Here is a 23995-nt window from a genome sequence, read left to right as displayed (position 1 = left end):
CAGGTACAGCACAGAAACAATTCCTTCTATGTATTTTTTTTCCTCCTTGACATTAGTACAACCTATTCAAAGCATGGATAGCCTTCAGCTGATGTCAGATTTAAGTTAAGTGTACCATAAAGTTAGAACTGATTAGGGTATTCTCTTTGGATGTTAACACTGCATTATGGCTTTTAAATAAAAACAAAACAAAAAAGATAAAACACTTCCAAAAGTACAGAAGCTTCAGGTTTGTGCAAAACTGCAATCATTACAGAATACTCCTATACTGAAGGTCCTCCTTTAGAAGAGTTTGTCTGACGTTTATATCTCTGGTTTTGGTAACACGTTTTTAAAAATGCCACCCTTCACAATGGAGGTGTTTCGTCTTGTGCTACTCATGCGAGTGCAGTAACGGGAGCTGAAACACCTGTTCTCTCTGAGTCACCTCATTCCTGGAATGGACACAACTGCCATATGTATGCTCACATTCTGGCTTCCTGAAATATTCTGAGATATATATATATTTTTTTTTTAGGTGACAGCCTAGCATTCTAGCTTTGGTTTTGGGGTGGTGGTGTTGTTGTTGCTGGTGGTGGTGGTGGTGTTTTCTTTGAGGGAACGATTGCTGCCACCTTTTACTTTGATCAATCGCAACCGAGCTGTGCACCTTGAAGATCTGCAATCAAACTGCAGAAAAATTCTTTGAATATATCTTTTGAAGAAGTCAGCAGGGCACGCAGCCTGTGACTGTCTCCCAGATGGAGAAGCAACTAATTTTGTCCAATAACCCCGTGTGATTAACTCACTTGGCTTCAGGGTAAGGAGTGATGTCAGGTGCACAATTACAAACTATTACTGCTGAAGTAATTAGATTAGACATTGCCTTTATAATATATGCAGCCGCCTTCTCACTAATTACTCTAAATAACCAGCCATCGTACTCTAGAGGGACCAGGTTGCTGCTTTTTTCTCTGTTCTTCAATAACTTCAATCCCAAAATCATGGATTACTTTCTTACGATTTTCATTCCTCAGGAAGCTACTACAAGTATTTCCTCTGCTGGATTTAGTCAACAATCTCACTTGTAGCAGTAGTTCCTGACCCCAAAAGGCAATGAATTAAGCTAATAGCTAGACAAACTAGCAGGATACAAAAAGGTCAGACTCTGCATTCACAGCAGTAGTTATCTACTGGTATTAAAAAAGGATTATTTCTGATTTATGCAAGTATAATAGAAGAGTAAAGCACTATGACCTTTTTAAAGCATGCTGTTGCGATATGGTTCAAAGTGCTGAGTAGGATGTTTCAGACATGCCTATCACATTGCCTTGCCTATGAAAGTGCACAGTTAAGCTTCCTTTGCTTCAGAGACCAAACAAATAGGTCAGGTGTAAATTGGAACAGCTCAGTTCCAGTGGAAAGGAGGTGTAGACAGGGGAGGCAAGATAAGTCAAGGACTTGACCCATGATCATGGAAAAAGCAACAGCTTAGTAAGGAGAAGCCATTATAAAATCACACTTCTGCTGTTTGCATCCCACTCTCTACTTAATCATAAACCAGTAAGAATGATTGAGAAGAGAACAGAAGGGGTTGCAGCTCCAGCTGTTGAACTTCCTTTGGAAGAAAGGGATCTTGACCAAAAATGAACTTAGAAAACAAAATGGTGCATTTCTGTAATTTAACATTTCAACATCTGGAACAGAAAAAATAAAATAGAAGTATGATAAGCTGACGGAAGAATAGAACCCTGATCACCTTAATTCATTAAAGCTTTCTGGATAAGATGAAAATTGGGTATACCTCACCTTAACTCAGTATGTGAGACTCAGTGACTATGGTAAATAGCACCACACAAGTACTGTTGGGATGCACCTACCTAGTTGGAGGATAACAGTTTCTGTGTCTCCTGAAAGGTTTTTTTCTTCTGTAAAACTCAAAGATTTAGGAAAGAACTCAGTATGGTTATATATCAGTTCTGCAGATGATGCAGTGAAATGACTTAAGTAAGGTTCCCAACAAGTCAGTGGCCAGAGCTTGGAGCAGAATCCAGGTGTCTCAGACCAGAGCTAGACTGGTAAGAACTTCGTGGAAGAATGATAGCTTGATGTCAGTTTGTGCCTTCCAGCACACAGTTGGCAGAAAGTTTTTCCATTATAGCAGAAACTAACGATCCTAACGGTGAACCTAAGCCTGACTTACGATGGGAGCATATTTTCTATTACAGCTCAGTTCAGGATCATTAATTTTTTTTCAGAGCATTCTCTTTACTTCAGTGATGTTGAACAAATCTCATTTTAAGTTATAAATCTGTGTTAAAATGCTCTTTCAGTTCTGGTCATGTGAAATCCGACCACATGTCACAAATACATGTAAGGCAGGAGGAATGAGCACACTGGGCTGTGATCAAACGCTTGTTTCCTCCTCGATGCAATTGCAACTATTGCTCAGCAGCCACTGCATTCTAGATACCCACCTTCAAAGCCCAGCACAGCTCTTCTCATATCTACATCTTTTGTCTTGTTTAATCTTGCACCTCCCCATGCTCCCTTCTTTCAGCCACTGCCTTAGTTTCTCCCTCCTACCCTCCCTCTCTAGTTTTGTGTGTTCTGTTGTGTCAATCCCTACATTTGAAACAACCTTTTTCAAAGCATCAAAATCCTCAAAAATACCTTTTCCTTATGAAGTGTCTTCTATTGGTTTCCTATACTGAAAATATTTTGTTTTTTTTAATCCATATCCCAGTATATTTACTGTGTTTTTTTTTTTTTTTAGAGGTTAATTATGAAGCTTGTATTTGTTATGTATAGTGCGTTCATTTGCTGAGATCACTGGAATTATTTACAGAACAAAGGGTTACTTTGCATGAGTTGGGTGACTTGATCTAGTCTTGCATTAAGGAGCATGTATGAGTACCCATAAATTTCATTGTCAAGTAATATGAAAGGGCCTAACATAGTATATTAGGTCAGCCTCTGAATAAAAATGGCAAAAATATTCAAAGCGACTGAGTAACTTGAAGCCATTTATGACGTTTTTGAACTTTACTCAGCTACTTAGGGCCAGATGCAAAAAGGAGATTTTCAGAGGCACATGCAGCAGACTGTCCCTGGAAACTAACAGCAAATTCTCAAGTCCTTCCCGAAATCAAAGTCTGAGTTCTTTCATTACCAAGCACCTTTGAAATTTTCTGCAATCCAACATAGAAAGCCTGTGTTTCTAAACCACTTTTGTCTATTTTGGGGCATATTACGGTAATAAACGTTACTTTGTTTAAGTGTTTAAACTTTCATTAGCTTAGATCTGAAATGTAATGCAATCATTATCAACAATTCTGTAGAATTCCGTGTAGTATATTTTATTTCATGCTGTGACTAAGAGCATTTAAACGTTTTCAATACTTGTATCCAAGACAAATAATAATTCAAGAAGAACCCTCCACTCACCTCTATTCCCTTTTTACTTTGATCATGAGATTTTTATGATTAAAATCTCCAACTTTACCACTAGTGTTAAACCTGGACCATCTCCCAGAAAGCAAGATGCAGAAAATCACTTGTGTGGAAGTGAGGAATTAGCTGTTCCATTAAGAAAAAGGAAATGCTCTGAGTGTGAAAAGCTAAACCTTCATTACTTATCAGCTCTTCAGGTGGAGGAAAACCATGGTAATTTAAGATTTAAACGTTTGCTGCAAATATATACATATTAAAAACTGTCTCACGGCAAGAGAGGAAACAAAAGGAGCTGGGACTGTTTGGCAGAGTACAGTTATTAATGTATCAAATCAGATCAGTAACAAATTGTTCCTCTTGCTGCTTTTAGTAGGAATTGATTGTAGGAGTTTCTTGACTAGAAGTGTCTCAAGCTCATCAGAAAATATTTTGAGAAGAGATGGAACAATACAGTTTCAGCAAGGACTTTTCAGTGTGTAGGTATTGTTCAATTTTTAGCTCTTCATATAGTTTTTTTACATTGTGTAGGCAACCCAGTATATAACATTGACTGCTGCAAAGGCTGCAGGAAACACTGCTCTGGCGTATATGTCAATGGTATCAGCATCAATGGGCTTAAAGAGGGACTTCAGACCACTCTTTCTATCCAGTTTCATTTCTTGCCGCAGTTTTGTCTCTCCAGTTTCTATTTCTATTGTGCCGTATGATCCGGGCAGACTTCTGGGAATGCGGTGGTGCCTGTTGGAAATGGCCAGTTCCTGGTGCACACCAGCTATGGAAAGGGAAAACAGAACAATGGCATTCTTCACGTTTACCTGCAAAGGAAAGAGGAGAACCTGTAACAGTAAGTTATAACGCAAAGGTATTTCATCCAAGCTAGACACCACTGAGACAACATGTTGAGGCATTCCTGACTGCGTATTGACTGACTTTGAGATGAAAGTTATCCCATTGTGTGGCCAAAGCCAGCAGGCAGTTTACAGGCTCTTGTCAAAGCCAAGAGAATGTGGAAGGGGGACAGAAAATGAACGTTGATCAGTCATATCTGCTACGGCTTCCTAAAACGAAGTAATAAGACTACAAGCCTACTTTTCTGTTTTGCTGATGGTATTTTATTATGCTGTAGAAGACCTAAAAGAGCCTTAGCAGAAGAAACTACGAAATAATATGTTTTGATAAAAGGCTTTTCTTCCCCATCTTGTATAATAGTGTCATATTGATATTGCCCGACCCTACAGGTGTAACTCTAGGTTACCTTAACTTACACTGAGGACTGGACAAATATCAAAGGCTCTAAATATATTCTCCAAGTATAAGATGTAAAAATTTGGCTCAAGACATACTTCGCATCTCTTCTTACTCATTCTCTCTTATTCTCCATTTCCTATCTTAAATACAGCAACAAATCATGTAAGAATATGTTGCATTTAGTGTAATGCTAACCATGCTGCATGGGAAAATTAACAGCTGCTTTTAGCCGCTTGCTATATTAACATAACAGAAGTGTTAAGCAAGAAATCTTGCAAAGAAGACAAAGGTTGTAATGCAGAGCCACTGCTTTTGCAAATCTTTTCACAGTATTTGGCTTACTGACCTCTCCACTCTGCCTTCTTGCCTTGAGCTTGTTCTTTTGCTTTTTCATGTAGTCAGCATTGAAATGTGCAAATGCATATTCTACAAGTGCAGCGAAGACAAACACGTAGCATATCCAGAAGTAAACATCAAGCGCCTTGATGGCAGATGCTCGTGGAAGTGAAGACCGGGCACTGACCATCAGCGTAGTCATAGTAAGAACAGTAGTTATACCTGCAGTGTGGTATGAGAAAGTTCCTTTAGTATACCTGAATAAGCATATTTACTAATCTGAAACTGAGGAATACTTTTCACAGTAGGAGACTCTTAATGGTGTGGTTTCTGATTTTCCAAACGGGATTTAAAGAGCTTGTAAAGACTGGATTTCTATGACTAACACAGCTTTGAACATCTTATCCTTGTTTTTGCTCTAGTTCTGGACAAACAAAGCAAGAAGATTTAACTCTCAAAAACGTTTGGATCTGGACTTGCAAACCTTACTCAGACAAACGGGTTAACAAGCTCTAGGAACACTTTTGTCACAGCTCCAGTTCCTTCAAATCAATTATTTCATACAACTGCCTTACACTCACTACTGCTTTTAACCATCTTTAGATGTCTGTGTTCTTTATTGAGGCAGCTGCTCTGATAGTATGACAGAAATCACGAAAGAAATATTTTAAAGGACACTCCCTTCTGCAAATTTTAACACAGCGTTCATAAGTGCACCTTAATGGAAAGTGAGTTATATTAGAAAGCATAATTGTATAATTACAATTTCAGCATACCCTTCCCTGTTAATTCCCCAAATTATCTGCTTTACCTAATGACACTCTGGCAGGCACAGCTGACTGGCTGATCCAGAAGGATACCCACGACATGGCCACTAGTAAGATAGAAGGAACGTAAGACTGAATGATGTAAACTCCTCGATTTCGCCGAAGGTGGAAGTGGAGACTGAGCCTGGGAAACTGACCTGCTGATAAAAAGAGCAGACAAAGAAAGATTTTGACTGTGTAAATTGCAGTTAAACTGGTATTTAAAATAACATTTCCTATAATGATGCAGAGCGACATTCTTAAACAAAATGATTTTGGCTAGGGATCACAAAAAGCTTTTATGAATCTTTTCCAATTAGTCCTCATAAACCCTGCACGAGGTAGTGCAGTTCTCATCAGCACAGTTAGCTAAGAATAGGTCAAATGATTTGTCTCAGGTCATATCAATGCCAGATCTGAAAATAAAATCATGAGTCTTCTCGAATAACAGTATTGCTTCAAAATGTGTACTGTCTTATCATCTGCTGTAGAAAGTCCTCCAGATACTAAATTTAGATTTTTTAAAAGGCCAAGTTAATTTCAAACTCAAAAAAGAGCTTAGAGGAGATGTGCAGCATAAATGAGGATCTGAATACATGAAAGAGGATGAAAAATCAGCAGGAAAGAAATGACTCCAATCTTTTACAAACATTGCAATAAAGCCAGTGATATGCATACACACCACTGACTTCTACTGGATAGAATTAGAATGATCTGACTGTACGTCATAAGCCTCATAACATCAGGGCTAATGGAAATTTTTCTTTATCCGAAGTTGCAAATTAGGTCAGGAAAATGTGAGCTATACCTCAAGTGTTTTTTGTCAAGTGCTGTCTGGCTATTCCATGCAGTATTTTATCAAGCAAATAGAGCTAAAGGACATAATATGCTACAGTGGCTACCTGAAAGCAAAAGGTTAGCGATTTTTGCAAGTATGAGCAAAAAAAAAAATTATCAGGAACCTGACAGATTATTTAAATTAGTTACTGAAGAGGAGGGATTTTCTATTATACATATAGGAGGTTTCCGCATGCAGGAAAAGATTCACTACTGTCCCTGAATCGAAGACTGATCCTGTTACCAGATTTGAAGTTCATCATTTCTGTTGTGAACTGGTAATTGGTGATTGTGAACTGAGCAAGCTGCAGCTTATCCAGCCCATGGATTTCATCCTGGTTTTCTGACCAGTGGTAGACAATGTCCTCTGAAGAATAGCCATCTGCCAAAAGAAAGTTGAATAAATACAAAGCTTGGGGAAGAAATTAAGAACCTAGGAGGCTCATTGTGGAAGTCGTGTAGTTCCTTTGCTACACTGATTTTCATTGGTCCCAATGCAAACATACTGTGATTCAGTCTAGATAATTCACTATCCTGGCAACCCCAGTGTTTCCAGGATCCCATCAAGAGTAGCTTTCCTATAGGGAGAATAATCCAAGTTGATTCACACTGACTAACACTATGTGGTATGGCACAGTGCGCTTCAGTGTCATGAGAAATATTCCAACTGTCTCAAAAAGCTCCTTTGCATACAAGATGTGAGATTCTTGCAAGTTTGGTAAGAAATGGTGTGTAGAGAACAGAAAATCAAATTAGTGCATCCAGTTAGAGAAAAGATTATAACACAGACCCGTGTCCATTCTGAGATGCAGAAGCTACGTTGACAATCGCCATGTATATCAACCTATAATTATTGCAGTTTAGTATGGGTGGCAGCTGGCAAATAACTTCTAGGGAGAGGTGCATGGTACCAGGGACATGAGAGAAGGGTGGGAGATGCAAGAGTGGATTTATGTAACACGCAAATCCATAGGAAATCAATGTCTGCTAGTTGTGTTTTTTGTTAATGCACAACTTGCTACTAAACCATTCAGTGGTTTAAAGAGGCTTTATTTCTACTTTTTTGTTGAAACCAAATCCTCAAATTCAATTAAAAAATTCAACCACCACCAAAATTCCCTGCAGAACTTGCAGGGAGAGAGAATTGATCACTGCTTCACTGTCTGCTGCCTCTGCATTTGGTGATTACATAAGTGAAACTGTAGATTGCTATTTTTGACAGGATAAAATGGTATTGTGGTTAATCGCCTAGCAAACAAAGTCCGTGCTAAAAAAGAAGAGAAACTTGCATCAAAGGCTCATGCTTCTGGTCAGAAATTGCTGTTCACAAATCTCTGGAACTCCCAGAACCTCTGAGCCCAGATCCAGAGGACTCCCAGTCTTCCAGACTCAATATAAAAATCACAACAGGCCAAATTCATTGCTAGTAATTGGGTGGCCCCTGCTTGTGTAAGTGAATTTAATTCAAAAGTATTAATGCTCATGGGAATAACATGCCGATCATAGATAAAATACAGGTTGGACAAAATATAAATTAATTCTTCACTCACCTTTCTGAGTGTAAATGAATTTAAGCCAATCTCTGCAGTATTCTGATTGATTTTGGTGTAACATGCAAGAATGCCTAGGCAAACTAAATGGCTATGCAAGAGTTAGTCACAATCTCATTCATTAAAAACAGAATTATTTCTTTTCCATATTTTCTCACAAAGGAAAAATAGCACACCAAATTTTGCCTGTGGGCTTCTTTACTTCTTCTCACTGGATTTGATGGAAACCTCAGTAATGCTACTGAAAAGACTGTCACAGTTCCTCTACGTTTTACATCAAGCACAAAGTTCCAGACATTTATCATCAGCAGGACTGTAGGTTGTTCTTAACTGGATTAAATCCTACAGTTTTGAATCAGAACAGAGCTGAACCAGCATTGAAACGTCCACAGTCTAATGCCCAACAGAGAATGAATTGATTCATGTTTTTACCCTTTATTTGTAAATCCTAAGTGCCCCTTACATTGCAGTGACTAAAATCACTCCAGCGAGCTAAGTACCATATATGCAGGCTGTAAGCAACATGTAGGTTATATGAAACACTGTACTCAGCCCTTACAGCTCTCCAAATCCAACATGCATTCTTGCTCATCCATTGGGTACTTGGAAAGGTCCATGTCACAGGCCACCGTTGAGGTAATCCTGTCCCAAGCAAAATGAACAGCAGTTAGTTGCACTCAGATAGAGCTGGCGACTTTATTTTTTTCTCAGAACCCAAAGACTAAATAGAAAACTCTGAAAACCTTAATAATACTATTACAACACACTATTTTCAAAATTCATAGGGCTATTTTCTTTGCTAAGCATGTGGGAAACCCAAAGATTGGGAGGGGAGAGAGAGCTGAAAAGTCAAATGATTTGCCTAATGTCAGAGTCAAGACTGTGTGCTGATAAAAGGACTTTTCTGAGCCAAATTTGGTCCCTTCCACTGTCCCAGAGATCATTACCAATACCGTAAGGATGGCTCTGGACCTTCTGCTTTCTCTGTTCCTAAGATGGAGAAGCTAAACCTAAATCAGACTCATAGTTCCCATGGAAAACAGCGAGAAAGTGGAGAACAGAATCTTTGTTTTGCACTCAGCATCTCCTTCCCTGGTGCCCAAATAGTTATGAGAAGCTTCTTTTTCATTTTGAAAAGTGATTAGTGGTTACTCAGTGGAAAATCTGGTAGTGTTGCTGAGGGTACATTTCTGGCAGCGTAATCCTTGTAAAGCAAAGGGATCTCTCAATAGGAGTGACCAGAAGTTGGTTTTGCTTTGAATTAATGGTTATTTTACGGAATTATTGTGGGAAAAATGAGTGATTGCTTTGAAGTCTATTCAAAAAGTTAACACATGACCGACTACACTTGCACCCTCTCTTGCTCACCTTATGCTGTATAAAATGACCCCATCTGGCTGGAGCCTGATAAGTTTGTTTTCCACAGTCACATCATGGAACCAGGCAGACTTGGCATTTACTATGAAAGTGTCTGGCAGCCAGAGCTTGTCCACAAACCGGCTGTCTAAGCCCAGAGTTTCATTGGTGTGGTTGTAAGACAGACGCTCATCTCGCCAGCTCTGGTGCAAAAATACCGTCATGGTATATTCCTACGAGAAGAGAAATCCCAGTCAACAAGTGGTGCTAAACAAACATGATGATGCCTCGGGAGGTGGTCAAAAATCATTGGATTGGTTTAGACATGTCCTAGCTGTTCCCTGTGCACAGAAGTATTTTATACTCAGCCCATTTTAATTTAAACAATCAATTACCTCTCTATTTAGTTAGCCACCTACACTTTCTGCCATTGCAGTACTTACGTTCACAACTTGGTGAGTTTAACTCATAACGTACCATGTTCACCTCTGAGATGTGGTCGATGCTGGCTACTTCAATTGCAAGAGCAACGTTAACAGGAGGACCTGAGAAAAAATGTTTGAATGGCATGATTTACATCATCATAGCAAGTTAAATATGTAGATGACCAAAGAATGTTAATTCTTTCATACAGAGTGAATTCATTGAAGAGTCTTCCATGGTAAATTGCACTTTCCAAATGAAATCTGCATTAGGGCAAGAGACTCCCATCTTTAGCAGATTGTGTCCTCAGTTTTCAACAGAACACCTCCCTTCAGTGATGAGGGAAATGAAATACAAGCACAACTACTGAAACTTATGGAATCTCTTCTGGAAATCACATCCTCTGGTTTAATGACTTCAAGCAATTGCAGAAATTACTGTCACAATACAATCCAAAATGATTTCAACTTAGTTATCAGGGGTCTAAGAACTGTATCAGTGAGAAGAGTGCATTGCTAGTTGTGTTGTATAGCAGAATGGGCAAATTGCTGATTGTTACCTTTTCCAGTATCCAAGTACAAGATAACTGCAACTTTTTCGTCATGTGGAAAATGAAGTTCTGATAAACATCGGAGGGTAGAAGGATTGCAAGAAATAGAAGACAATTCTCAATGTCTCACCTCCAATCCCAGGCCTGAAATTCCGTGCATACCCTTTCATCAAATCGTCTAGGTTGGGTAACCAGGATATTTCGATGTTGGAGCCTATGTAATCTCCAATGTCAGTCATAGCTCTAGGTAAAGAGAGTAAATAACTTTTAAAACTTGCCTTTGTTTACAGACATAAAAATAACAGAAAATTGAAGACATAGCCTCTTTTACTCTAGAGACCACCAACAGTGTAATCAGCTAAGCATGACTGGCAGTTTAGTGGAACAATACTGTATACAGATGGGAAGACCATTTCAGATGTTTCTGTTTAAATCAAAACATATTTCAGGCAAGAACACCACCTCTTTCTGAGATAAAAGCACACACTTTTTTTTCTAAAAAAAAAAAAGGTTTAGAAATGTAAAGAAAGCATAAGAAAAAGCAAGATACTTTGTATGCTGCATGAAACGCATGTGTGGATGCTGAAATGCATGTGTGGATGCTGAAATGCAGCTACCTGGGTAGCAGGACACAGCAGCTGTGACAGCTCCTAGCACCACTGTGGAACAGCTGAGAACAAGAAGGGACGTATATCTTCAAATGTGATGTGCACAGTGTGCAGCAGCAAGCTGTCTGTCACACCAACATGTCTCTGTCCCACTCCACCTTCCCCCAGGTGCCCCAGAGCTCTGGGCACAGAGGGACGGTTCCATCATTCCGGGAGGCACCCAGCTTCTGCTGTTTTCCCCTTGCCAGCATCAGGCAGCATGGGCGTTTGGCCTTATGTCCTTGGGTCAGGAGTGTAGGATGCTGCAACGCACACAGCCTTCTGCAGTCACTCTTGGGACGCGAGTGGTCCACCAGCAGTCAGTAGGCTTTGCTGGGGAGGTGGTGTGCTGCTGCCAGATCTGTGCAGCATGCCACAGGCCCCCTCCCAGAAACAAGGCTCCTTCTCTTGGGTGCAAGGCATACGCTTCTTTCTGACCCAGCGACGCTCTCTGAAGATACCAGCACCGTTTTGTGTTGCCTTTCCAGCACCTGTCACATACCAGCCCCTCAACCCTCCTGGTAGAAGGAGCTATTCCGTAGTCTCTTAGAAGCAAAGTCAAACTCAAATTGTCTTCATTAACTGTTTAAACTGAGCTAGCAGACTTCCTTTGGAGCAGATCTGTGCCTGCTCACATAATCCCTCTTGCCAGCACTGTGATTGACATGACAGGAATAGATAAGGGAAGGACTGTGACAATGTCTACCACAACTATTTGCAAAGAGGAAAATTGCTAGTGGTTCGAGAGAGGCACGTATGTGAATGCACGTACTATAGCGGAGCTGTCTGAGCACTGTTTTAGCATCTTCCACTGAGGCCAGCAATAAATGTGGCATTTGAGAGATGTATGTCACTAGTAACAGAAGAGAAGCTTGTTAAACACTGACGGAAGACTGCAGAGTAATATACCATAAATATATTCTGCCTTGGTACTTACATAACTTTCTTAGAGTGTTCATGTGACATTGACCCACATAAAGCACGTGTTTTTTCTCTCCAAAATATGCCAGTCCGGGCATTCAGCTTAGCCCATGCAGTCACTGCTAGCACGGTAGCAGAGTATCCTACAATAACCAACTCTTCTCACAGGGAACTGAAAGAAAAGTCTTTGATCACCCTGGTGATGAAATTCTTGCCCCATGTGTATGGAATCAATTATAAAAGGGAGGAGTTCTGGGATAACAATGTATAAATGTAAGTCCTGAGCAGCTGAGACACTGAAAATTTGCATTAACAGAGTTGTCAAAGCCTAGGTGACCTTAAAGTATAGGGACACGGCTCCACGGTGAAACTTCATTAGCTCAATGCAAAATGCTGAAATTGGGGATATATATTAAACACATTTGTAACGCTGCCTTGCCATAAGCAGATTGCTGTTTGTTCATCTAAAATGACAGTCCCAGACATTTCTCACTTCCCTTTATCTCTTCTGAGTAAGGATCTTGGGAGACTCAGAGCCATATTCTCAGCTATATAAATTGGAATAATGTAATTGATTTAAAGAAAGGCTCTGAAGATTTATGATAGATGTCAATAAAGACTTTTCCTTCTTTATTGCATCCCACCAACCAATCAAACACTTCTTTCTATCAGACTGCCATTTCCTATGTGCTGATCTCTCAGTCTTCCACGTGTCAGTTGTTACTTAAAGAAAATCACTGTTTAATAATACTTGACAAGATCCAAGGGCTAAGCTCTGGCTTTCTTCTGCAAGACCCTCAACCACTGCAGATCAGAAATTCTTTAATTTATTTTCTTTTACGTCCACCATCCTATTTCTGGAAATACTAAGGCTGTCAGTTAATGCAGAAAACAAAGAATTATTTAAATTAAGACCTTGGCAGAATAGAGAATGAGACTATCTTTTAAGTATTTTGTTTAGAAATGTACTCATTTGTAAGATGTAAGTCTCAGCCATAGATTTATAGTGGTATTACTAATCAGTAAAATATATAAACCTCTTTTATAGGCAGATATACCTGAATGAATATACACTATCTGCCAAAAATCTATTCGTCTTTTCAGTTGAAGATGGTGCTTTCTGATTTATCTTGCTAAAACTGCAGCCAAGTTCTTCAAAGTGTTTTTAAAACGATACTCGAGTCAAAAGGTGGCTGCAGTATGGTGGCCTATCTTGCGAGCCTGAGCTGTGAGGGTGGCAGAATGTAGCTTATGCTTCCTCCATACACAATGACAGTGCTAGATACAAGTTGTAAAATTAGAATGCCATGAGTAATCAAGCTGACAAAAATAATAGAAAAAAAATCCGCTGCTCCCCTTTCACATTAGGTATCTCTACATGCGCGCATCAAGAAATCATTCCCAGATAACCAATTTACAATCAGGCACTTGCTATAAAAGAAATAATGCCATAAGAACTGCCTCAAGCCTCATCTTTTTTTGTCTGAAAAAGCATTGACAGTGTGCAGCAATTATCCTGTGCCAGTAGTCTATTGTAATGGCATTATGGAGAGCCACAGAGCTAAAAGCAAGTTCAGATGACAGAGTTGGGTTAAAAACTGTGGGCTAGAGCTTGCCATGTGTTTTAAGCAGATTACAATCTAGAGGGAGTTTTACTTAAATATCCATGACACAATTAAAAGAATCTTGTTTCTATTATTAATAAAGCCTTAGGGTCAGATCATCAGTGTAACAAATCTGCTGAAGTTAATAGTGCTATATGCACTTTATACCAGTGGGGGTTGTTAAAAGTATTACAGCTGAAATAATTTTATGACTAGATTAAACATTGTTTATGTTTATACTGCTGGTTCATTTTTAAATTTCTACAAATGGGCAACAAAATTCCTCAGTTACTGCTGTTCTCACTGGCATGGTGTTGGCTGAATGGCTTCTAAATACACAAAGAGAAGCTGGGAAGCACCATAACCTACAGTCGCATTTACAGACAGCTATCAGCGAGTTAACAAAAGCTTTTGCTAACATTAGGCTTTTCCAGGAAGATGAATACGGGACTAGAGCATAGCAACAGACATAGGAGTGATGGAGCCGGGGCTGTATGCTTGGGTGTGTGATTCAGCATGGTGGAAATGCGTCCAAGTCCTGCTTGTGTCAGCCTCAAGTGTGCTCCTCAGGTCTAAAGTCATCCCGGGTCCTCCAGCATCGCAGAAATTTCCCATTCCCCTCTTTTTTTTTTTTTTTTTCCCCTCAAGATTATTGAGGGGGAAGAAAAATACCGAACTCAAAAATATTCTACGTATAATCTTTATGTTTTTATCTGGCCAGAAAGGATGACTTGGAAAGCAGGCCTTCAGCTTCATGGCACTTTACAGACCAGTCTGGGGTAACTCCACTGAGCCAACGCTCCGTACATCACACCCAGTGCTTTCAAGTTACGTGAAGGATGGTGGAAGAATGTCATTAATCCTTGATAAGCAGTAGGGATTATAATGGCCTAAAATATTGTTCATGTGTTTTACCTGAAAAAGCAAGACCAGCATATAAAATACTCATTGGAAGGGATTAGCTTTTTGTAATGTAAGCAGTAAAGATTAAAAGAAAGGAAACTACCATTAGTGGAATTAGCAAGTTTGCTTCCTGATGTAGGCTGCTCTAGAGCTTGTTTTAGTAAGAAAATGAATTTCTAAAATTAAGCTATTGATTTGGTAAGTTCAAGGGGCATAACAGCTCATCAAAAGCTTACCTTTACTTTGCACCAGGCCAGAGCGGGGTGCCTAGGTGACCTAACCACAGCATATGCTGTGCACTAATATCTCTCTGGAAATCATTCCCAAATCTGAAGCTGAGAAGGATGTTTTTTTATCTACGTTCTCACTCTGTACCCATCTCATTTCAAGCAGATATTTCAGAGAATATATTTTCATCCATCCAACTGTGGAGTTTCAGCATTTTGAGAACTTCAACAGACCTGGTTGTTAACAGTAGAAAACTGATTTCTGCTGTTTAAACTCTGAAAAAAAAATAATTCTCTTGCATAGTAGACAAAGGAAAGATGAAACCACCAGTGATAAACCTAGGAAAATTATGAAGTTCTTCTTTGTCTAACAAAGCTGTCCTTGACACAGGTTAGGAAAGCAACTCTAAGCAATGGATCAAATGACAGAGCAAAGAAATCCATCTCCTTTAGAGCTCAGTATTGTCGGTTCTAGAATCAAAAGCAGGTGTATCCTAGAATCATTTCTATTCAAGCTGACACCTTTCTCCCAGCTGCTGTGGGACCACGGCATTCTGCTTATCTGGAATGCTCTGGAGGAGAAGCATCGATCAACTCGGACAGCACGTCTCGAAGAGGCTTGTCAGGCAAGTGAGATGTTAGCCTGTCTTCACTGTCTTCGAGAACACTGCTTGAAAATGGTTGCTGGATATTTATCAACATTACTGAAAAAAATCTGCTAAGTCTTTATATTAAACCAATGAAAGAGGCAACCTCTATATTCTGTGTGCACTACAGCAGCTGAGTAAGATACAACATTAGCAATATTATTTTTGCGCAGCAGTGCCAAAAGCTCTAGCAGCAGTGCCAAAAGCTCAACAGCATCTCTAAGTTGGTGGCCAATGAGATACCGATTTCAGGTCACACTTGTAGGGAGAGTGTGCTAACCTTTTGACAAATATATACTGCAGTACGATGTGGAAAGCGACTTTTGCATCTCCGTTGCTTCTTTAAATCTGCTAGCTTGACTGATTCTATTTGGGGAGGTGACATAGATGCTGTATGAATCTTTTAACCTGGAAGATGGAAATGCCAGTCCGACTGATACTGAGGACTGGGATGGAGTACATTTCCTCTCCTTTGAGATAATCTCTTTTGGGGGCAAAAGTCCCAGATGTCACTGCCACTCAAGAAAACCTTTTCTTGGGAAAAACACAAGGAATATCCAGCAAGGTCAGTGAACAATCTGGCCTCTGTCAAGCTCCAGGATTATCCAGGGCAGTGTGTGTATCTTCCCATCTGCCATTCCAGACTCTTAAGTGAAGCTCACTGTAAATATGCTCTGTATTTTGAAATGTAATTGAAAAAGCATTAAGCTAAATTCATGGCAACCTTTTGAACATCAAAGCCCCATCAAAGCACTAAAACTCGGTGAGTTTTAAGCTACAGAAAATAGACCACTCTTTGCATATATTCACGTGTTAAAGCTCCCCCATTTCCATGACTAGAAGTAAAAGACTGAGGGAGATACAGTACAGGAGGACAATTTTATGCAAACGTATAAAAGCCATTTAATATAGTAGAATCTTTAATAGAAATGATACACCTGCTTTTAATTAGAGAATCATTCTGACATTTTTGTTTTGTGACATCCACAGCATATCAAGCTGATAAAATGGTCTTTGCCCCAAAGAGCTCTCAATCACGTAGGTGCCAAATTTCTTGCCACTAATCATAGCCAAAAGCAGACCAAAAAGTACTACTTTTATAGAACTGTTTACATGAAAACAATATTGGCATAAGTAAACAGTGCTGACTTAGGTTGAATTTGGCTCATTCACTTCAGTCAAATAGCACAGGACAGAGAAATTGCGTCAAGTACAGCTCTTTTAAGCACCCTCAAAGGGTACTCAAAAATGCCACGAGGAAGCAGGCTGCATATGTTCCTCACTTCTCTCCTCTACCAAACCTTAGTGTTATTTTAATAGGTAGCTTTCCCTTTGGGACATCTTATGTCATACTACTGAGTTCAGAATTCTCTGAAATGTTCCTCTTTTTGGAAATGTTTTTGCTTACACCTGTCAATATACAGGCTGTAGAACTCATGACCGGAGAATTGAGTGGTTTTGGATGGCCTCTGTCATCATAACTATGAATCACATTACATTTAGAAAGCAAAATCAGAGCAATACAAATGTAGCTATTGGTAGTTTTGCCCATTATTCTAAAACCACAGTATTTTACTAATACTGCTCTTTGTAAAAGCATCTCTTACCAAAAATGTCATATTATAGGACTCCAAGAAAGAAAAACAAGAGTTAACGTGCTTCTTGGGCTCTTAGAAGGGGAATTATTTCATAGGTCAAGAGTCATATCTGTGTGAGTAATTTTACTGATGCAAGGGTAAAGTTTTGTTTTAGTTCCATCTCATTAACTCATCAAAAGTATACATGCAAGCAAGCTTGCTCAATTTTTACAGGATTAAACAATGTTCTCCCATAGCCATGCTAAATCCTGAATCTTCAGAAAGCTGTGTTGTACTGACCAGTGCAGCTTGCTTTGAGCACTGCATGTCTTACACTTTGGCATATTTGAAAAACTACTAAGAACCAGGCAGTTTGAATTTCACAAGCTAGAATTTGCCTTTCCTTGCCTTCTGCCGTAAGCATATATATTTCTAACAAACAACTTGTCACTATTGTGCACCTGGAGGAAGAAAGTCAAGTAACTAGGCAATTAATCCAATGACAATTTACCTAAAAAATGGCAGGTTGCACATATCCTGGCAGTTTCTGTGACTAGAAACAGATCTTGAAGGCAGAAGCTGAGACGACTGATTGTTCCATAACACTCTTTTTAAATTTATGTTTTACTCAAACACTACTTTTTAACCAAAATAGTTAGTGCTAGCCCAAGTGCAGTTAGAGAAACAGGACCACTGAAATTAGGGGCAAGATCTTTATGCCCTTCGGTCATAATCAGTATCTTCTCCTCTGCCTTCAGTCTAACACTGGATTGCTTCAGAGCATGAAGGTGGCAGGATCTGGCCCTGGGTAACAGATTCAAGGTCACAGGATAAGTCATTGTGCCAGTCCTGCATAAGAGCAGTTGACTTGACACTTCCTTTAATGCAAGATCTTTTTTCTTTCCAGTGGAAGAAAGAGAGCTCACTAATTAATTCCAAAGACTGTGACCGCAATGTTGTGTCTTCCTACGATAATCGCTTTGCCTCTTCTACTCCTCTGAAGTTATTAGCAATGTCTATAAAGCAGAAGTAGGAAGACCCCTTTAATATCACAGCCACCTCTGCTCTGGATGATGTGGGCATGTTTTTACATGCAGCAAGTCCTTTTTTACTCCCCCTTCTGTTTTCATTGCATAATCATGGCAAGCTTTCTCCACATCCAGCCTCCAGATCTGTACAGAATATATAGCGAACATAGCTGGTTGCCTAGCTAACACCTCCTGAGTAAATGTGACTGAGGATCACAAACATTTATCTTTGAAATTTATTATTGAAAGAAATGGCTGCTGTTCTTCAAACTTTCTGTAAGATCTTTGCCAGGCCCATCCTCTCATCTCAGGTCCAGGAGCCATCCCGAGCCCATCACCAAAGGGATGTCGGTGTGGGGTATTGCCAGAGGGATGTCGGTTTGGGGTTTGTCGCTGGGGCAGCCCCAAGCAGGGCTGCGGGGGCAGTGCCCCGCTCCTGCTGGGCTCTGCGGGCGTTTCGTGCTCAAGCGGGCACCCTCCGGGGCTGCTCCGGGGTGTGCGGAGCCACCGCACCCGGGGATCGCCCCCAGCTTCGGGTGGGCGCCTCAGGAAAAGTCCTCCAGCGGCGTCCCGCTGAGAACACCCCTTCCGTTCCCTCAGCTTGGCAGAGGAGCATCCTCACCCGGGGGAAGCAGGGGTCCCTTATCCGGCAGGACCCACGGGTCCCCCGCCGGCAGCAGCCGGGGACGCAGCACCGGAGCCCGCGGTGCCCGCTCCCCGCCGAGCGCGCTCCCCCTCGGGGCAGCCCTCGCCGCTAAGCCCCCGGAGCGGGTCTGCCTTACCTGATGCACCTGTGCTGCTGGGTGCAGAGCAGGACCAAGGCGGGGAAAAGCCAGGTGAGAAATTCCATCTTAGCGCCGGTCGTTAGGCAGCGGCGCACGGCACCCAGCTCCCCCGGCTGTCCGTCGGCACCCCGCGGCTCTCCCGGCGGCTCGGCAGCCCGGGCAGCGCTGCCATCCTCCCTTAAGTTGCTGCCGGCTCCGTCCCGCCGGGGGCAGCCCGGCTCTCCCCGCAGCCTGCCGCCCCAAAACGGCCCCCGAGCTCCCCGGGCTGGTCCCGAGGCGAAGTGGCCCCCCTGAGGCGTCCTGCGCGGCCGGGCGGGCGGCAGGAAAATGGAGGGAGGGCGGCAGCGCGGCCCCGCCACCTCAGCCACCTCAGCTCGCAGCCACCTCAGGCGGCGGGCAGGGGGCTCGGCGCCGCCTTTTCCCCCCTCGCACGCACCCCAACGCCGCCCCCGGGGGGCTCGGAGGGGCTCCCCGCTTCCCCCGAGCTCGCAAAGTTGTGCCCGGCCGTCTGCCGTCGCTGAGGGGCCCGAGGCAGGCAGCGGGAGTGGGCGCAGGGAAGTTGGGCGCCGGGGCAGGCTGGCTTTTCTCCTCCGTGTCCGCGCCTTCCTCTTCTCTCCTCCTCCTCCTCCTCCTCTGCCTTTTGCTGCCGCTCAATCCACAACGGCAATTTTAGAAGCAGCCCACGAAGGGAGCGCCGCGGAGGAGACATTTTAAAGAAATTGTAAAGGAAAAGTGGATGTGCAGATACTTAAAGGATGTGCCTGGGGTAAAGTGCTTTATCTTTTCCTGTGGTCGGTTTTATTCTTACTAATTAGTACCAATATTTTAAATGGCAACAAAGGGCTGATGGATGAGGGGAATAAGAGAGTGCATTCAGGAGAATAAATGTACAGATTGAATGAAGGAGATTAAATGTACAGATCTGTACACAGGCTGTGTGCAGATGTAGTCAATACATGCACAAAAGTACATCCACACATATAGAAATGTACATCATAAATGTCTAAGACTGATGTGGGCTTTCATTTTCTTTCTGATCTCTTCCTTTCTCTGCACATTCCAGTGGTCGTGCCTGCACCTAGTGCGTGCTAAGGAGGAAAAGACCTGAATTTAGTTGTTGGATTGTCAGATGAAAACTGGTGGTGGTGAAGGAGGGAAAACACAAGATCTTTAATGGAATTTACGGGATGAAACAGAGAACAGGATGATTTTGCCTCTCTAATAGAGCAGATTTACGCCTTTCAGGGTATTTCAAGTTGACATTTTTCCGACTCAAGGATGGCTTTCCAATGAGCCGTGTACCTACTCTGAGAATTCCTTGGTATTGCTTTTCAGCTGTCATCTGGTTTACTAGTAAAATATAAACACAGATTTCTATGCCTTTAGGATATATCTGTTAAAATAGCAAAAAAATCAGCGGAGGCAATTTGAACATTTAGAATGAGAGTTGGTATATGTATGGTACGTAGCCATGCGTGTGAATGTGTGTATTTGCATGTGCGTATAAGACCATGGCAGCATATGTTCTAAAGGGATAGACCTTGCTAAGAATTTGACCATTGAAACAAGTGAAAATACAATGGTGATCCTCTAAAACGATCCTTACCAAAATAATTGTATTTCCACACCAAATACACTTTCCTTACGACTTTGATTCAGTGAAAAAGTTCTCTGATGTCAGTGGTTCTGATATTGGGGAAAAAAAAGAAGAGTATCATGTACATATTTTCTCTGAAATCATTAAGCGAGGTCTTTTTCTTCTTCACCTACCATTTTGCTCCTTTTTCAGCAGCTCCGTAGCCAAAACCAGTAAGTGACTGCCCACAAAATCTTCAATGGAATTGTGATGGGAATGTGTTTGGGTTCAGGAGTGTAATAACATGATAACCGAGGTATATTATCAAGGTTCTGATTATCCCAGGAAAAATTACTGTCCCATTCATATCACTGGGCATTGCATAGGGATATTTATCCATTTGCTGTAATCATCTTGAATGATCAAGGTCTTATACTACAAATTTGGATTAATAATGTCAGCATGAATGAGAGAAATATACATGGGGAGTCTTCCAGCACCACCATGATAGTGCCTGGGCTTAACAAGATGTCGTGTTATTTTCACAAGACTGATTTAGCTGCCACTTTGTGTCCATATTTCAGAAAAAGAGATGTTCTAAGATTCATTCGCACAAAATCCTAAAATAAATGTGTAACTTCTCTCAAATAAGTAAACTACATTTGATGTAAATGGGCCTTAATTATATCATCTGTATTATATAGAAGAAGGACAAATGCTAGATCACTCAGCCTTGGGTTTAATTGATTTTGCCTACAAATACAAGCTTAAGCAAAATATGCCATTTTCATATATATTTGTAAATATATATGTATACACACACCCCCACTCAAAATAAGTAATTCCTCTTCACCAAAGGGAAGAGAGAGGATAAAATAATAACGATCAACAATATATTTAATTTCCTACAATTCTAGCAGAATATCCCAAACTCTTTACGGTCAATGACAGATTAAAATTGCTCAAGAGATTAAAAAACAATTAAAATTGCTATTAAAACATCAAAACAAAACAAAATAAATAAGCTCCCCAAATCTTTCTCATCTAATCCTCTTGAAAATAATTGAAGCTTTCCTTTAGCTACCGGCTTGTAACTGTCCAACAGTCTTAAAAGATGGCCCATGATAGCACATTTTTCTCAAGCCTTTGTGTCATTATGCTGAATTGCTGCCTCTCCTCCATCCATATGGCTGCAGGCACTAGCTTTTAAGAAAATATTTGTATGGTCTGACCTTGCATACGGAGTTCAGACAGACGATAGGACTGCACGGTGGTCCAACAAAGCCAGGTTTTCACTTCAGAATCTGACAATTTGGAGCTTCCCTCCACGTTTGCTGTTGTACTCATGGAGAACCAGCAGAGCTGGCCAAGCAGTGTGGCGGTGACCAACGTGATACCCAAGTCAGTGTTTCCATCCCATCGGACCATGTCAGTCTATCAAAAGTTGGTGGGCTCCTCCCACGTCTGCACAATTTTGCAAATATAATTTAAACCATTATTATTTATTAAATAATTAATTGTTATTTTTGCTATGTTGATAATTAGCATTTTTACAGTATTTACATTTTCTCAAGTAATAAGTAAAGATCACAACTTTGAAATAATATTTTGCTATAATTGAAAATCAGAAACCCACGTTTCAAAAGCTGTCAAGTTTGCTTTTTTTTTGTTCCTTAACATGTAACAGGTGCAACTCCTTCCTGACTACAGTGCTCAATACTTTTGTTACTGCTGCTGTAAAATAATTTATTAGAGAGCATAATTTGGTGGGATTCAGAAAAAATATGCTCAGTGCTAAATAACAAGTTTTCATAGTCCTTTATTACCTCACAACTTTGGGAGCATATCAAAGGAACATTATTTAAATTAATTTTACAGTTGCACTGCATTACCTGATATTCTTAATAGATCATTTTCTAAAAGGGACAGGTGGTTTTGCAGCCAGCAAAGATGTCATATTGCCATATATAATTTTTAGAGGCAAAAAAATGTACCACACGGATAATTAGTTTCATTCTCCCACGATTCCACATAAACAGCTCGTGAAAGACTGTTGTGGCAACGTCGCCAAATGTCTCTAGATATATAAATTACACACATATGCCTATTTTTATAAATGAGATTTGGAAATATCGGTAGCAATCATATGGTGGGAATATTTAGCTTATTTCAGAGGTTGTACAAAAATGATTCTTTGTGCTGTATCAATGTCCCATGGCCCCAGCACAACTGTGTCTGTATTTAAATATCAGTATAACCACAATATTATTGTCCCTTTCACTTAAAGCCCTGGACCAGAAATGAAGTTTTTAACTGCTTCCAAATGTTCTGCAGAACATCCATTTCCTTCCCAAGTCTGTTTATATTTTTTTAACACTCATGAAGTGCAGTGTGGCCACTTTGCCCTCTTCTTCTCTCCTCTGCGCAGAAGACTTGGGACGACATTCCCCACTCTGCCCCAAGCCAGGGCTAGCTCCAGGACTGGAGATGTTTCCCTCACTGCAGATGTGTTGCTCTCAGTGCTGTGCTCTCATCCGGTGGCATCTGGCCATCCTGCTGCGGGGTGCAGTGACAGCAGTGCCCCACTCAGTCTTCCTCGTAACATCTGTAGGAATGACTCATTGGTAAGGTGCTTGTCAATGTTTTGGCATTGTTTACCCTCAAATGTTGATCTGTATCATAGAATATGGGCAGAGAAATTGTTTTATGTAATCTGATATGAGCCATACTGCAAAAATTAAGATGCCATTATTGGCATGTCTTCCTGCCTAAATGCTAGAAATCTCCATATATGAGCTGCTGTCACCTTGGAAACGTTCAGAAAAGAAATACCAACTGCCTGAAGAGGCACAGTATGTAGCCATATAGCAAACCAAACTGTCCAGTTCTACCATTTCAAATTGATCATGAGTTGGTACTGAAGTAACTTCACTGAAATGCCACTAAATTTAAATTTCACAGTGAGAGAACAGCAGGATCTTCATATATACGTGCTCACTTCTGTACCCAAATTCTCAGAGGTGCACCACCGGTGGTCAGTGCCTACAGGATCTAGAACAGCAGCATCACTGATGCTTTTTTTTGTAAATCTCCGGGAGCTTAAAGCTGGAAGAGATTCACTGATTTCAAGTTGATAAACTGTGATTTGGGAGATATGAGCTTGTCTGAGAGACATCATTTAGCACCTTCAGAGGAAGTGCAGATATCTTCTCTCTTGTCGCATCTATGTGTGAGAGGAAAATCTAGACTACCTTGCCCTGGTGACAATTATTCACCCAACATAAAATCACAGCCGGCAGTGTGGCTAGGAGATGGCGCAGTCTGATATAACGGGTAGCGTGCCCTGAAATGACCGGTACTGATGGGAAGGGGGCTGTTGTAAAACTTAATAATAATCTTTCACATCCTAATTATGAGAGTGTGAGAACAGGCAGGCTGAGAGTTAACAACAGAATCTATTCTAGATCTGCAGAGACATCTATACAGTTAATCACTGAATATTTTTAGCCTACATCTTGTAGCTTTAATCCTGAAAATGTCTG

The 23995-nt window shown here is 40.9% G+C and overlaps 2 protein-coding genes across 7 annotated transcripts in view; one reads left to right on the top strand and one right to left on the bottom strand.

Moving 5' to 3' along the window:
• The window catches only part of CFAP74 (cilia and flagella associated protein 74), a 74528-nt gene that overhangs the window by 8632 nt on the left and 41901 nt on the right, over positions 1–23995 (top strand). The gene's annotated exons all lie outside the window — the stretch shown is intronic.
• GABRD (gamma-aminobutyric acid type A receptor subunit delta) lies at positions 3320–22855 on the bottom strand. 2 transcript variants are annotated; one of them, XM_080564466.1, is made up of 9 exons: positions 18875–22855; positions 10669–10781; positions 10043–10110; positions 9578–9798; positions 8769–8851; positions 6904–7041; positions 5828–5983; positions 5027–5238; positions 3320–4247 (listed from the first exon to the last, which is right to left on the bottom strand). In XM_080564466.1, exons 1-9 carry the CDS (start codon positions 18940–18942, stop codon positions 3948–3950), a joined length of 1359 nt encoding a protein of 452 aa, XP_080420592.1. In that variant the 5' UTR covers positions 18943–22855; the 3' UTR covers positions 3320–3947. The 2 variants fall into 2 exon arrangements, with proteins under 2 accessions (XP_080420592.1, XP_080420593.1); XM_080564467.1 differs by having other exon boundaries at positions 5828–5980.

The sequence above is a fragment of the Anser brachyrhynchus genome, assembly GCF_964034855.1.
Source record: "Anser brachyrhynchus genome assembly, chromosome: 21".
NCBI lineage: Eukaryota > Metazoa > Chordata > Aves > Anseriformes > Anatidae > Anser > Anser brachyrhynchus.
Note: the sequence above shows the minus strand (reverse complement) of the source record. Positions and strands in the feature narration are given on the sequence as shown.